The 13,143-nt window shown below is 45.3% G+C and overlaps 1 protein-coding gene across 2 annotated transcripts in view; it reads left to right on the plus strand.

Moving 5' to 3' along the window:
• The window catches only part of ETFA (electron transfer flavoprotein subunit alpha), a 61,019-nt gene that overhangs the window by 38,379 nt on the left and 9,497 nt on the right, over nt 1–13,143 (plus strand). For both annotated transcript variants that reach the window (XM_068127418.2, XM_068127419.2), the window contains one exon: nt 3,725–3,826. In XM_068127418.2, coding sequence (XP_067983519.2) covers nt 3,725–3,826 — 102 coding nt within the window. The remainder of the gene's footprint in view (nt 1–3,724; nt 3,827–13,143) is intronic.

Genomic DNA, 13,143 nt, shown 5'->3' on the forward strand with positions numbered 1-13,143 from the left:
AACGGCGAGCGGTACAGCGAGGTCTTACACCAATTTCACACTGATCTTGCTCAACTACTGTCTCCAAACCAACTCAGACTTCCATGGTTCATGCGGGACAGTACAGCATCGCACACTGCAGGTGACACCATCGACTTGCTCCTCCAGCTGTTTGGAAATCGTGTCTTCAGCCTGGGCACAGCACATGAGTGGGCGCCCCACAGCCCGGCTTTGAATCCATTGGATTTTCTTCTTTTTGGGTGCTGCCAAAGGTCAAGTTTACACCAACAATCCTCAAACCCTGGCTGTCCTGAAGCAGGAGGTGGGGGACTACTGTTGGGCTACCAATCCAGCCACTTGCAGACGAGTTGTAGACAATTTCGTTGTCAGGATCAAAGCCTGTTTGAACAGAGGAGGAGCACACATTGAAAATGTCAACTAGAAACAGCATAATGAGTTATTTGAAAATGGCATGGTGGATGCTTTCCATCAATGTACCACTGAACTTGTAGTCAGGTTCACTATGTTAACAAATATAATTTCGTTCAAAATTTTGGTAGATTAGCAAAACTATACATTTTTGGAATATTCAGAGCATGAGGTATCCAAAAATTAATGTTTGCATTTGCGTAGACACCTTTGCGAAAATGACACTCAGGACAGTGATGAAGATGGTCAGGTTCACTATGTTAACAAATATAATTTCTTTCAAAATTTTGGGATTAGCAAACCTGTACATTTTTGGAATCTTCAGAGCATGGAGAATCTGAAAATCAATGTTGGCATTTGCACAGACACCTGCATGGCCGCCATTTTGGATTTTGAAAATGGCCGCCATAAAATACATATTTTGCGCGATCTCGGCTTCTAGTCAACCTAGAGACTTAATTAAATATGCTAATCCTATGTTTTCTGGGTCAAGGAATCCAATAAAGGCCTCAAAATAGTGCTCAGGATTATAGAAAAGCAACAAACAAAGGTAATTGAAAACCATTGTCTTTATATTTGTGATATAACTGTATTACATAATACATGATATTGCAAGTCCTTTGAAGTTATAGGTTGTTATAGGAAGTTATAGGTAGTATCAGATTGAACTATAAGTCCTATACACAGGATCTACGAGGTCGATACCGTTCAGGAATATGCTTTTACAGATCTTCATCACTGTCCTGAGTGTCATTTTCGCAAAGGTGTCTACGCAAATGTAAACATTAATTTTTGGATTCCTCATGCTCTGAATATTCCAAAAATGTATAGTTTTGCTAATCTACCAAAATTTTGAACGAAAAAACATAGTGAACCTGACTATTGCTAACTTTTGTAATCTTTCTACAATAAAATGTTGAAATAGTCCAATTTTTTGGAAACACCCTGTATGTACATGTATATGCATGAATTAAACTAAAGACCGAAAATCTAACCGGCGTAGCCGGGCTTGTTTGATACCTTTGTTGAAGATCGACGTAATGATGTAGCGTGACACAAAACTGCCGCTACTTTAATATATAGAAGATATATTTTAACCTCTAGTAATTTTGCAGTCACTACGATGGACAAACACTGTTCTCGACGGCTTTGGCCGATGGGCTACGCCGTAAAAATGAAAATTGGGAGACCTGAGTGGGCCAGTGGAAGCCATCTGCAATTGGAGGTGAAGTGGTGTGTACATGATTCTTCATGTCAGGTTGCCTTTGGGTTAGAAGGGACATTTCTGGTTTATTTATTTATATACGTACAGGTGGTGGACAAAAAAGAATTGGAAACACCAATGTGAAAGTCACTTAATAGGGCGTTGGGCGCCATCACAGAGTCCACCAGCGTCTGCAATTCTGCAGGAGAGATGCGGCACCATTCTTCCACAAAGTCAATCAACTCGCATCTGTTTTTGGAGTTTCTTTGTCACTTGTCTCTTTGATGGAGAGTCGGGCATCGTTCCAGAATATCCCATCAATACTCTATTGGGTTCAGATCTGGTGACTGAGAAGGCGATGACATGTGGATAACATCACTGTCATGCTCATCAAACCATTGGGCGACCACACTTGCTCTGTGGATGGGGCATTAGGTGGGGTCTCCTCTTGCTGCCATGCTAGCCATAATTAGAGGCAACCAGGCCTATGCAGCATTTCTATACATTATCCTAAGCATGCTGGGATGATCTTTGCTTAATTAAAACATGGGCCACTCCTGTGGGGGCCGTTGCTTAGTGTCCCTCATTTACCCAGTTGTTTTCATATTTTGTCCACCACCAGTATATGCAGTGCATTCAGAAAGTATTCAGCCCCCTTCACTTTTTCACATTTTGTTATGTTACAGCCTTATGCTGAAATCGTTTAAATTCATTTTTTACCTCATCAATCTACACTCAATACCCCATAATGACAAAGAGAAAACAGGATTATAGAAAGTTTTGCAAACTTATTAAAAAGAAAAAACTGAAATATCACATTGACATAAGTATTCATACCCTTTGCTATGACACTTGGCAATTAGCTCAGGTGCCTCCCATTTCTCTTGATCATCTTTGAGATGTTTCTACACCTTGATTGGAGTCCACCTGTGGTAAATTCAATTGATTGGACATGATTTGGAAAGGCACACACCTGTCTATATAAGGTCTCACAGCTGACAATGCATATCAGAGCAAAAACCAAGCCATGAGGTCGAAGGAATTGCCTGCAGAGCTCAGAGACAGGATTGTGTCGAGGCACAGATCTGGGGAAGCCTACAAAACAATTTCTGCTGCATTGAAAGGTCCCAAGAGCACAGTGGCCTCCATAATTCTTAAATGGAAGAAGTTTGGAACAACCAGGACTCTTCCTAGAGCTGGCCGCCCGGCCAAACTAAGCAATCGGGGGAGAAGGGCCTTGGTAAGAGAGGTGACCAAGAACCCGATGGTCACTCTGGCTGAGCTCCAGAGATCCTGTGTGGAGATGGGAGAAACTTCCAGAAGGACAACCATCATTGCAACACTCCACCAATCTGGGCTTTATGGCAGAGTGGCCAGACGGAAGCCAAACAGTTCAATCTTGGGTTCATCAGACCACAGAATCTTGTTTCTCACAGTCTGAGAGTCCTTCCGGTGCTTTTTTGCAAACTCCAAGTGAGCTTTCATGTGTCTTTCACTGAGGAGAGGCTCGTCTTTCCCTGGGGCCTGTTGGCCCAAGGAACCCATCTGGAAAGTGGTTGAAACGTCGCTGGACTGGATCTGCTCTCGCTTTATTGTCCCCCGTCGCACCGCGGAGTGAAAGGGGGACTATGGTTTTCCCCTCTGTCCGTGTGTCCGTCCGTCCGTCCGTGCGTGCGTGCGTAAGCGAAGGACCGAATTCTAATTTGGTCTGTGGGTGCAACTAGGCATAAGGAAGAACGCTATTGAAAATTGGGTCTCCACGTCAAACGCCAAGATGGCCACCACCATATATATGTCTGAACCTTGTGAGCGAAATATCTTGAAATATAAACGAACTACTAACTTCTAATCTGGTGTGTGGGTGTATCTACGCATAAGGAAGAACGCTATTGAAAATTGGGTCACCATGTCAAAATCCAAGATGGCCCCCTTGCGTCTTCCACTTTGTTAACTAACTCGCATCACTTCACCGACGGGGGACCTAGGCGTAACGCTTGTTATTTATAATGTATAATCCCAACTGCCCCAATCTTCTTCTATAGACATTAATCTGGAATAGAAATCTGATAAGAAAAAGTGTCAAGTTTTAAACCTTTGTGGAAATCTTTGCAGTGTCTGCACCACCCGCTCTGAACATATCGGAGTTTCTGGAACAGAACCTGACGAAGAGTGATCGCCCAGAGCTTACCAGTGCCAGTGTCGTCATCTCCGGGGGTGAGTCTTCAGCTCACCGCATTGACCATACATGAAATGTTCGTTTCTCATGAAGCATGAGGGCAGATTCAATTATGCATGATTTTTTTTTAATTCTGTGTCATGATCAGTTCAGGAGACATGCCTTTACTTCCAAATAAGTAAGTGTTACTTGTTTATATTTGTTACTACAGTATTTAATCACACTAAAATACGCAATTTGGTGTCTGTCTGTCTGATCATTATATATTTAGTCGTTGCTTTTCCAATCTCAACCAAACTTTACAGGAGGACTACAGGTCACATGATGGAGGTTGAAGCAAGTTAATTTGCCCCTCCTCTACCCCAAGGGGCTTTTCCGTCTTGAGCGAGATCCGTGTTAAGGTGTATATCCGTGTTAAGATAGCTTGTCATGGTGTTTTTCCAAGGCCGCTTCTCTGTGTTCGTGCCTCTGCCCGTGTCCACTGTCCACATTACAGTCGTGGCCAAAAATATTGGCACACTTGCACTTTTTTCAAATAACTCACAATTATCTCTAAAAATAAGTTGAAATTGACAAAAGTATTTTGTCTCCGCAATCGTTTATTTCACTGTTAATATCACAGAACCTTTGTTTTTTATTCAGAACTTAATATATCCTTTTAAATCAGAAAATAAAAAGAAATGGCATTGACAAAAGTATTGACACCCTTGACTTAATATTTTGGTAGGCTTTGGACAAAATAACTGCAGTCAAGCACTTCCTATAGCCATGAATTAACTTCCCACACCTCTCTACTGGCAGTTTGGCCCACTCTTCTTGTGCAAACTGCTCCAGTTCTCCCAGATTTGAAGGGTGCCTTCTCCCAACTGCTGTTTTCAGATCTCCCCACAGGTGTTCAATGGGATTTAGATCTGGACTCATTGCTGGCCACGTCAGGACAGTCCAGTGTTTTGTCTTGAACCATTCCTGAGTGCTTTTTGAAGTGTGTTTGGGGTTATTGTCTTGCTGCAAGACCCATGACCTTCGACGGAGACCCAGCTTTCTGACACTCGGTTGAACATTGCACTCCAAAATGCCTTGGTAATCTCCTGATTTCATGATGCCATGCACACATTCAAGGCACCCAGTGCCAGAGGCAGCACAGCAACCCCAAAACATCACTGAACCTCCTCCATGTTTGACTGTAGGGAAGGTGTTCTTTTCTTTGAAGGCTTCATTTTGTTTTCTGTAAACATGGAGATGATGTGCTTTAACAAAAAGCTTTAGTTTGGTCTCATCTATCCACAGGACATTTTCCCAGAAAAATTTGGCTTGTTCAGGTGTTTTTTGGCAAACTCCAGTCGGGCTTTCTTATGTTTCTCTCAACAGTGGGGTCCTCCTGGGTCTCCTACCATAGAACCCCCTTTCATTGAGTTGGCGACGAATGGTGCGAGTTGAAACTGTCGTACCTTGTGTCTGAAGGTCAGCTTGAATATGTTTGTTTGGGTTTGGCAGTTGATCGAGGTGCTTTCTCCACCATTCAAACAATCCTTCGCTACAATCTTCGATCAAGTTTTTCTCTTGCTGCCACGTCCAGGGAGGTTGGCTACAGTGCCATGGACCTTAAATTCCTGATAACATTGTGTACGGTGGACCCAGGAACATCAAGATCTCTGGAGGTGGACTTGTAGCATTGAGATTGTCCATGCTTGGCTACAATATTGTGTATCTGACCTCAGACAATTCTCTGGTTTTCTTTCTTTTCTCCATGCTCATTGCGGTACACAGTGACACAAAACAGCAGAATGACTCCGTTTCTCTATTCAAACTGGTTGAATGAGTGATTTTTATATTGCAGGCACCTGCATCTCACCACAGGTGAGTTCAATTCCAAAGTAAAGGAGAATCACCGGCTTGAAATGTAATTATTTCTGACAACTTCTAAAAGGTGCCAATAATATTGTCCGGGCCATTTTAGGATTTCTGTGTGGAATCAGTTAAGATTTAGTAATTTTTTTAGCTTTTTCTGTTTTGTTCCACTGCAAACCAAAGAAATATATTTGTAGACACCAAAATATTTTTTAATTTCAACAATTTTCTGAAGGAAATGGTGCATTATTTGAAAAAAGTGCAAGGGTGCCAATATTTTTGGCCACGACTGTATGTGCAAATGTGAAACATGTATTAATGTGTCACTTCCAGAAGTGACAGATTAGTGTTGTACTTTTGTAAAATTTCTGAATTTAGAATGGTAAAATAGTATTTTTTTTCTATTTCTTTTATGATAATTACCCTTGCCAGAAGAAAGGGTTTTGCATTTAGGTCTATTTGTTTTCCTCTACATAATGTGTGTGCCTGTATCCATGGATGCATGCGTAATAACATAAAATAACAAGTAATAACAACACATGATAACAGCATAATATTAATGTTATTAAAACAAAATATTAATACTGATATTAAATAATATCCCCTCTCCCCAAGGGTTTTTTTCTCATTGTGCAAATGCCTTGGTAATGTGTAAATAGCTCAACGTAACGTTTTGTGGGGCACTCCAACCAGGAGAAAAAAAATAATGTTATAAACCACAAACACTTGTGATTACCTTTTTAAACAGTCGCTACTGCTGTTTAACACCAAACTGAAAGGGAGGAAACCCGATGTTCTTGAGGAATTATATGCTTATCGAGTCCACCACCGACTAACGGACCCGAGCCTAGATCTACTGTCTTCTATATACCCCAGGGAGGATAATAACATGACCCCTCCTGCTGCTCCCCTAGGGAGTGTGTGTACTCGTGTATAAAAAGTGTTAATGTAATTCGCCAACAGATACACCAATAAAGTCGGAATATAATGCCACAATGTGTGAAGAAACATGGGCCAAAACATGCAATTCTGTGACTAGAAAGAAAACGTCCTTTTAAAATTGACTGGTTTTCATCTGTATTTTTTTTTTTTTTTTTTTTTTTTTTTTTTTTTTGTATACAAGATCGAGGCTCGTGAAAGAGCGAACATTAATCACACAGAAAGACAAACCGACACATAAAACATATAACATCGGGAGCGGTAGACAAGATGGGGAGAGAGGGGGAAGGACACAAACACAACATTTGAGAGCAGGGACCGAGAGACATGGAGACATCGAGAGATCTGAGAGTGAGAGAGGGCGAGGGCTTTGGGTGGGGGGGGGGGGGCATGGGAAGGGGGCGGTGGGAGAGGTATAAAACATATGGACACTGCCAGGACTTCCAGGAAAGAAGTTGGAATTTCAAACAAGGTGGATCTGGGGTGAATTAGCGGGGGTAGAAAAGATCAAGGTTTTGGATGGGGGAAGATAAGAGATGGTGGTGAACAGCTGTTTTAAAGACCTGGAGGGAGGGGTGGGATTGAAGGGAGTGAGGGAGTTTGTTCCAGAGGCGGGAGAAAAGAGGTATGAAAGAGTGAAGGTGAGCAGAGAGCCGAGATTTCGGCAGTTTAACCATCAGAGGGTTGCTGGCAGATCTTGTGCGACCTGTAGGAATATTTGGGGGACAGAGCACAGAGAGAGCTGGGGGTGCAAGGCCGGAGAGGAGTCGGTAGAAGACAGAAAGACCACCTACCTGCCTGCGGTGAGTGAGTGAAAGGCCCTCAGAGAATTGTAGTATTGTAGTGTTTGCACTTCACAGTTGCCTTATTTTGACTGATGATTACTCTAATACGATATATAATTAAACGATGGTGAACCAGAAATAAATCGCACGTAAAGTTTGGGAGGGTTTGAGGAGGGGAGGGACAGCAGGGAGGGTGACACCTAAATGAGTCCTACACAAAAGTCAAATGGAAAAACCCCAGTCCCTTCCAGGCTGGAAAAATGTGATCGAGGTAAAAAATATTTTTGACCTCCCCTTCTACACTGTCCTCCCCCCACCCCCACCCACCCCCCTCCATGTTTCTATTTGAAGGAGATGTAAAGAGATGTGTGATCTATCGTGATGTAGTATTTTGTTTTCACAATTGTATATTTTCACAACTTGTTTATAAATTTTGTTCAGCAGCATATTGTCGTTTATACCGATTATTCAAGATGGAACAAATTGTTTATTATATAGTCACGTGAAAAAGTAAGTACACCACATGTAAAGTTTTGACTTTTTCAACATATTTCAACATACAGCTATTTGATCTTCATTTCAACAATATTGACAGATAAAGGTGATATAATATAACAAATATCATGAAACATTTACATTTTGTAGTCCATTGTATAATTTAAATAAACATAAATGCAAATCTCGCATGTGGAAAAAGTAAGTACACCCCTACATTTATCACTACTTCAAATATCTTAAATTAGAATCAGGTGCACCAGCTCAGGTGCAAATGATTAGAACATCCTTAGAGAGGATCTTGGAGGAACCTGTCTTATTTAAACCTCAGACATTTAGTTTGGTTTGCTCTTTGTTGTTGAAGTGTGCAGCGTCACCATGCCTAGATCAAAAGAGCTCTCTGAGGCCTTCAGAAAGAAGGTTATAGATGCCTACGAGTCTGGGAAGGGATTTAAAAAGATCTCCAAACAATTTTAAATCGATCATTCGACTGTCCGGAAGATCATCTACAAGTGGAGAAGATTCCAAACAACTGCCAACTTGTTCAGGCCAGGCCGCCCCAGGAAGTTCAGCCCGAGAGCAGACCGAAAGATGCTGAAAGAAGTCTCTAAGAACCCCAGAATGTCATCACGGGACCCACAGGTAGCTCTTGCCACTGTTGGTCAAAGTGCATGAGTCTACCATTAGAAAGAGGCTGCAAAATTTGATCTACATGGGAGGTGTGCAAGGAGGAAACCTTTGCTGTCCAGAAAGAACATCAGGGCAAGACTAAAGTTTGCCAATGAACACCAAGGCAAAGACCAGCACTTCTGGAACAATGTGCTCTGGACAGATGAGTCAAAGGTGGAGCTATTTGGCCACAGTACCAGAAACATGTTTGGCGAAAACCAAAGACAGCATTTGACCACAAGAACCTGATACCAACTGTAAAGCATGGTGGTGGAAATATTATGGTTTGGGGCAGCTTTGCTGCATCAGGGCCTGGGCAGCTCACCATCATAGAATCCACTATGAATTCTTCATTGTACCAGAGGGTGCTTGAGGATAATGTGAGGCCATCTGTCAGAAAGTTGAAGCTCAACCGAAGGTGGACCTTGCAACATGACAATGACCCTAAACATACCAGTAAATCCATCAAGGAATGGCTGAAAATAAAGAAATGGAGGGTTCTGGAATGGCCAAGTCAAAGCCCGGATCTAAATCCCATCGAGATGTTGTGGGGGGGATTTGAAACGAGCTGTGCATGCAAGAAACCCCTCAAACATTGCACAGCTGAAAGAATTCTGCATGGAGGAGTGGGCAAAAAATTTTCCCAGTCGATGTCAGAGACTGGCAGACAGTTATAAGAAACGCCTACTTGAGGTTGTTTCTGCCAAAGGGGGCAATACCACCTATTGGAGCCAAGGGTGTACTTACTTTTTCCACATGCGAAATTTGCATTCATGTTTATTTAAATTATACACTGGACTACAAAATGTAAATGTTTCATGATATTTGTTTTATTATATCACCTTTATCTATCAATATTGTTGAAATGAAGATCAACTCTGTATGTTGAAAAAGTCAAAACTTTACATGGGGTGTACTTACTTTTTCACGTCACTGTAGTATAGGACTTCGTAGTGTTTGAGGCTCAATGCTAAGTGCAATTTGTAGAGTAGAGTGTCACTGTTGAAGAGATTGGGGGATGTTGGGGGAGAGAATGGGTGGGAGAGGGAGATTGGAGGGAGGGTGGGAGAGGGAGATTGGAGGGAGGGTGGGAGAGGGAGATTGGAGGGAGGGTGGTAGATTGAGATTGGAGGGAGGGTGGGAGATTGAGATTGGAGGGAGGGTGGGAGATTGAGATTGGAGGGAGGGTGGGAGATTGAGATTGGAGGGAGGGTGGGAGATTGAGATTGGAGGGAGGGTGGGAGATTGAGATTGGAGGGAGGGTGGGAGATTGAGATTGGAGGGAGGGTGGGAGATTGAGATTGGAGGGAGGGTGGGAGATTGAGATTGGAGGGAGGGTGGGAGATTGAGATTGGAGGGAGGGTGGGAGATTGAGATTGGAGGGAGGGTGGGAGATTGAGATTGGAGGGAGGGTGGGAGATTGAGATTGGAGGGAGGGTGGGAGATTGAGATTGGAGGGAGGGTGGGAGATTGAGATTGGAGGGAGGGTGGGAGATTGAGATTGGAGGGAGGGACGGAGATTGAGATTGGAGGGAGGGACGGAGATTGAGATTGGAGGGAGGGACGGAGATTGAGATTGGAGGGAGGGACGGAGATTGAGATTGGGTGGGAGATTGGAGGGTGGGTGGGAGATTGAGATTGGAGGGAGGGTGGGAGATTGAGATTGGAGGGAGGGTGGGAGATTGAGATTGGAGGGAGGGTGGGAGATTGAGATTGGAGGGAGGGTGGGAGATTGAGATTGGAGGGAGGGTGGGAGATTGAGATTGGAGGGAGGGACGGAGATTGAGATTGGAGGGAGGGACGGAGATTGAGATTGGGTGGGAGATTGGAGGGTGGGTGGGAGATTGAGATTGGAGGGTGGGTGGGAGATTGAGATTGGAGGGTGGGTGGGAGATTGAGATTGGAGGGTGGGTGGGAGATTGAGATTGGAGGGTGGGTGGGAGATTGAGATTGGAGGGTGGGTGTGACATGGAGATTGGAGGGAGGGTGGGAGATGGAGATTGGAGGGAGGGTGGGAGATGGAGATTGGAGGGAGGGTGGGAGATGGAGATTGGAGGGAGGGTGGGAGATGGAGATTGGAGGGAGGGTGGGAGATGGAGATTGGAGGGAGGGTGGGAGCTGGAGATTGGAGGGAGGATGGGAGATTGAGATTTGAGGGAGGGTGTGAAATGGAGATTTGAGGGAGGGTGTGAAATGGAGATTTGAGGGAGGGTGTGAAATGGAGATTTGAGGGAGGGTGGGAAATTGAGATTTGAGGGAGGGTGGAACATGGAGATTTGAGGGAGGGTGAGAGATGGAGATTGGAGGGAGGGTGGGAGATGGAGATTTGAGGGAGGGTGGGAGATGGAGATGGGAGGGAGGGTGGGAGATGGAGATTTGAGGGAGGGAGGGTGGGAGATGGAGATTTGAGGAAGGGTGGGAGATGGAGATTTGAGGGAGGGTGGGAGATGGAGATTGGAGGGAGGGTGGGAGATGGAGATTGGAGGGAGGGTGGGAGATGGAGATTGGAGGGAGGGTGGGAGATGGAGATTGGAGGGAGGGTGGGAGATGGAGATTGGAGGGAGGGTGGGAGATGGAGATTGGAGGGAGGGTGGGAGATGGAGATTGGAGGGAGGGTGGGAGATGGAGATTGGAGGGAGGGTGGGAGATGGAGATTGGAGGGAGGGTGGGAGATGGAGATTGGTGGGAGATGGAGATTGGAGGGAGGGTGGGAGATGGAGATTGGAGGGAGGGTGGGAGATGGAGATTGGAGGGAGGGTGGGAGATGGAGATTGGAGGGAGGGTGGGAGATGGAGATTGGAGGGAGGGTGGGAGATGGAGATTGGAGGGAGGGTGGGAGATGGAGATTGGAGGGAGGGTGGGAGATGGAGATTGGAGGGAGGGAGGGTGGGAGATGGAGATTGGAGGGAGGGTGGGAGATGGAGATTGGAGGGAGGGTGGGAGATGGAGATTGGAGGGAGGTTGGGAGATGGAGATTGGAGGGAGGGTGGGAGATGGAGATTGGAGGGAGGGTGGGAGATGGAGATTGGAGGGAGATGGAGATTGGAGGGAGATGGAGATTGGAGGGAGATGGAGATTGGAGGGAGATGGAGATTGGAGGGAGATGGAGATTGGAGGGAGATGGAGATTGGAGGGAGATGGAGATTGGAGGGAGATGGAGATTGGAGGGAGATGGAGATTGGAGGGAGATGGAGATTGGAGGGAGATGGAGATTGGAGGGAGATGGAGATTGGAGGGAGATGGAGATTGGAGGGAGATGGAGATTGGAGGGAGATGGAGATTGGAGGGAGGGTGGGAGATGGAGATTGGAGGGAGGGTGTGAGATGGAGATTGGAGGGAGGGTGTGAGATGGAGATTGGAGGGAGGGTGTGAGATGGAGATTGGAGGGTGTGAGATGGAGATTGGAGGGTGGGAGATGGAGATTGGAGGGTGGGAGATGGAGATTGGAGGGTGGGAGATGGAGATTGGAGGGTGGGAGATGGAGATTGGAGGGTGGGAGATGGAGATTGGAGGGAGAGAGGGTGGGAGATGGAGATTGGAGGGAGGGAGGGTGGGAGATGGAGATTGGAGGGAGGGAGGGTGGGAGATGGAGATTGGAGGGAGGGTGGGAGATGGAGATTGGAGGGAGGGTGGGAGATGGAGATTGGAGGGAGGGTGGGAGATGGAGATTGGAGGGAGGATTGGGGGAGGGGAAGAGGTGGGGAGAGGCAGAGATCGATGTTGTCATGTCAGACGGTTGGAAGGTTTATTCTGTTTTGTGAGATATCTCCTGTCTTGGTTCATATGTGAATGTGGGCCCAGATAAGTTTAATGGCTTATGTCGCCGATAATGCACAGGGGATGCATTGGAGTTGTTTCAGCTGCTTTATGGTGTCGCTGTCTGTTTTAAGTGCTTGTAAACAAACTCTGTTTTACGTTGCTACGGAAGTGTTCCTTAGGGCTCTGTCCAGAATTCGGAACATTAAACCATTGCCGGAGTAAAGCCACAACCATTGGAAATTGGCGTGAAAACCCCTCGTTTAGGAGGAAACAAATGCAGTAATTCGTAAGGGCCTTTGCTCACCTCCTCCTTCCCCCATCCTTTTGAACCGGCGAACGCATCTCGTAGATGACAGGCTCGTCGGAGATGCTGTGCATCAGAAACTGAAGCAAATATATTGCGGTAGCTGACAGTCCCAAGGGCTAGCGTCACTAAATTGGTGACCATTCGGGTGGAAGAGTTGACCGTGTCCACCTGCATCACCGTTACAGTTCATATCAAAGAAACTCTTGACTTGCTCTTCTTCTCCTCTTGACCCCTCTCCTCTCCACTTCTACTCTGCTTCCAGTTTATATATTCTTGAACATTCATGAAAGTCCCTCCCTCTGCAAACTGCTCATACTCTGTGGACCATTCTCTAACCGCAAATGTATTTGGGTCCTCGTGGTATTGTATTTCCACACAGGTTAAAGTGTAACTACCCTGCTATAACTGGTTACCTTTTTAAAACTCTTCTTCTGGCACCGTGGTTCTTAACCTGGGTTCGACCGAACCCCAGGGGTTCAGTGAGCCAGTCTCAGGGGTTCGGCGGAGGTCCTCCGAAACGCATTGCAATTTTTTTTTTTTTTTTTTTTTAGTT

The sequence above is a fragment of the Myxine glutinosa genome, chromosome 10 (assembly GCF_964187855.1).
Source record: "Myxine glutinosa chromosome 10, kmMyxGlut1.1, whole genome shotgun sequence".
In the NCBI taxonomy this organism is placed as follows: domain Eukaryota; kingdom Metazoa; phylum Chordata; class Myxini; order Myxiniformes; family Myxinidae; genus Myxine; species Myxine glutinosa.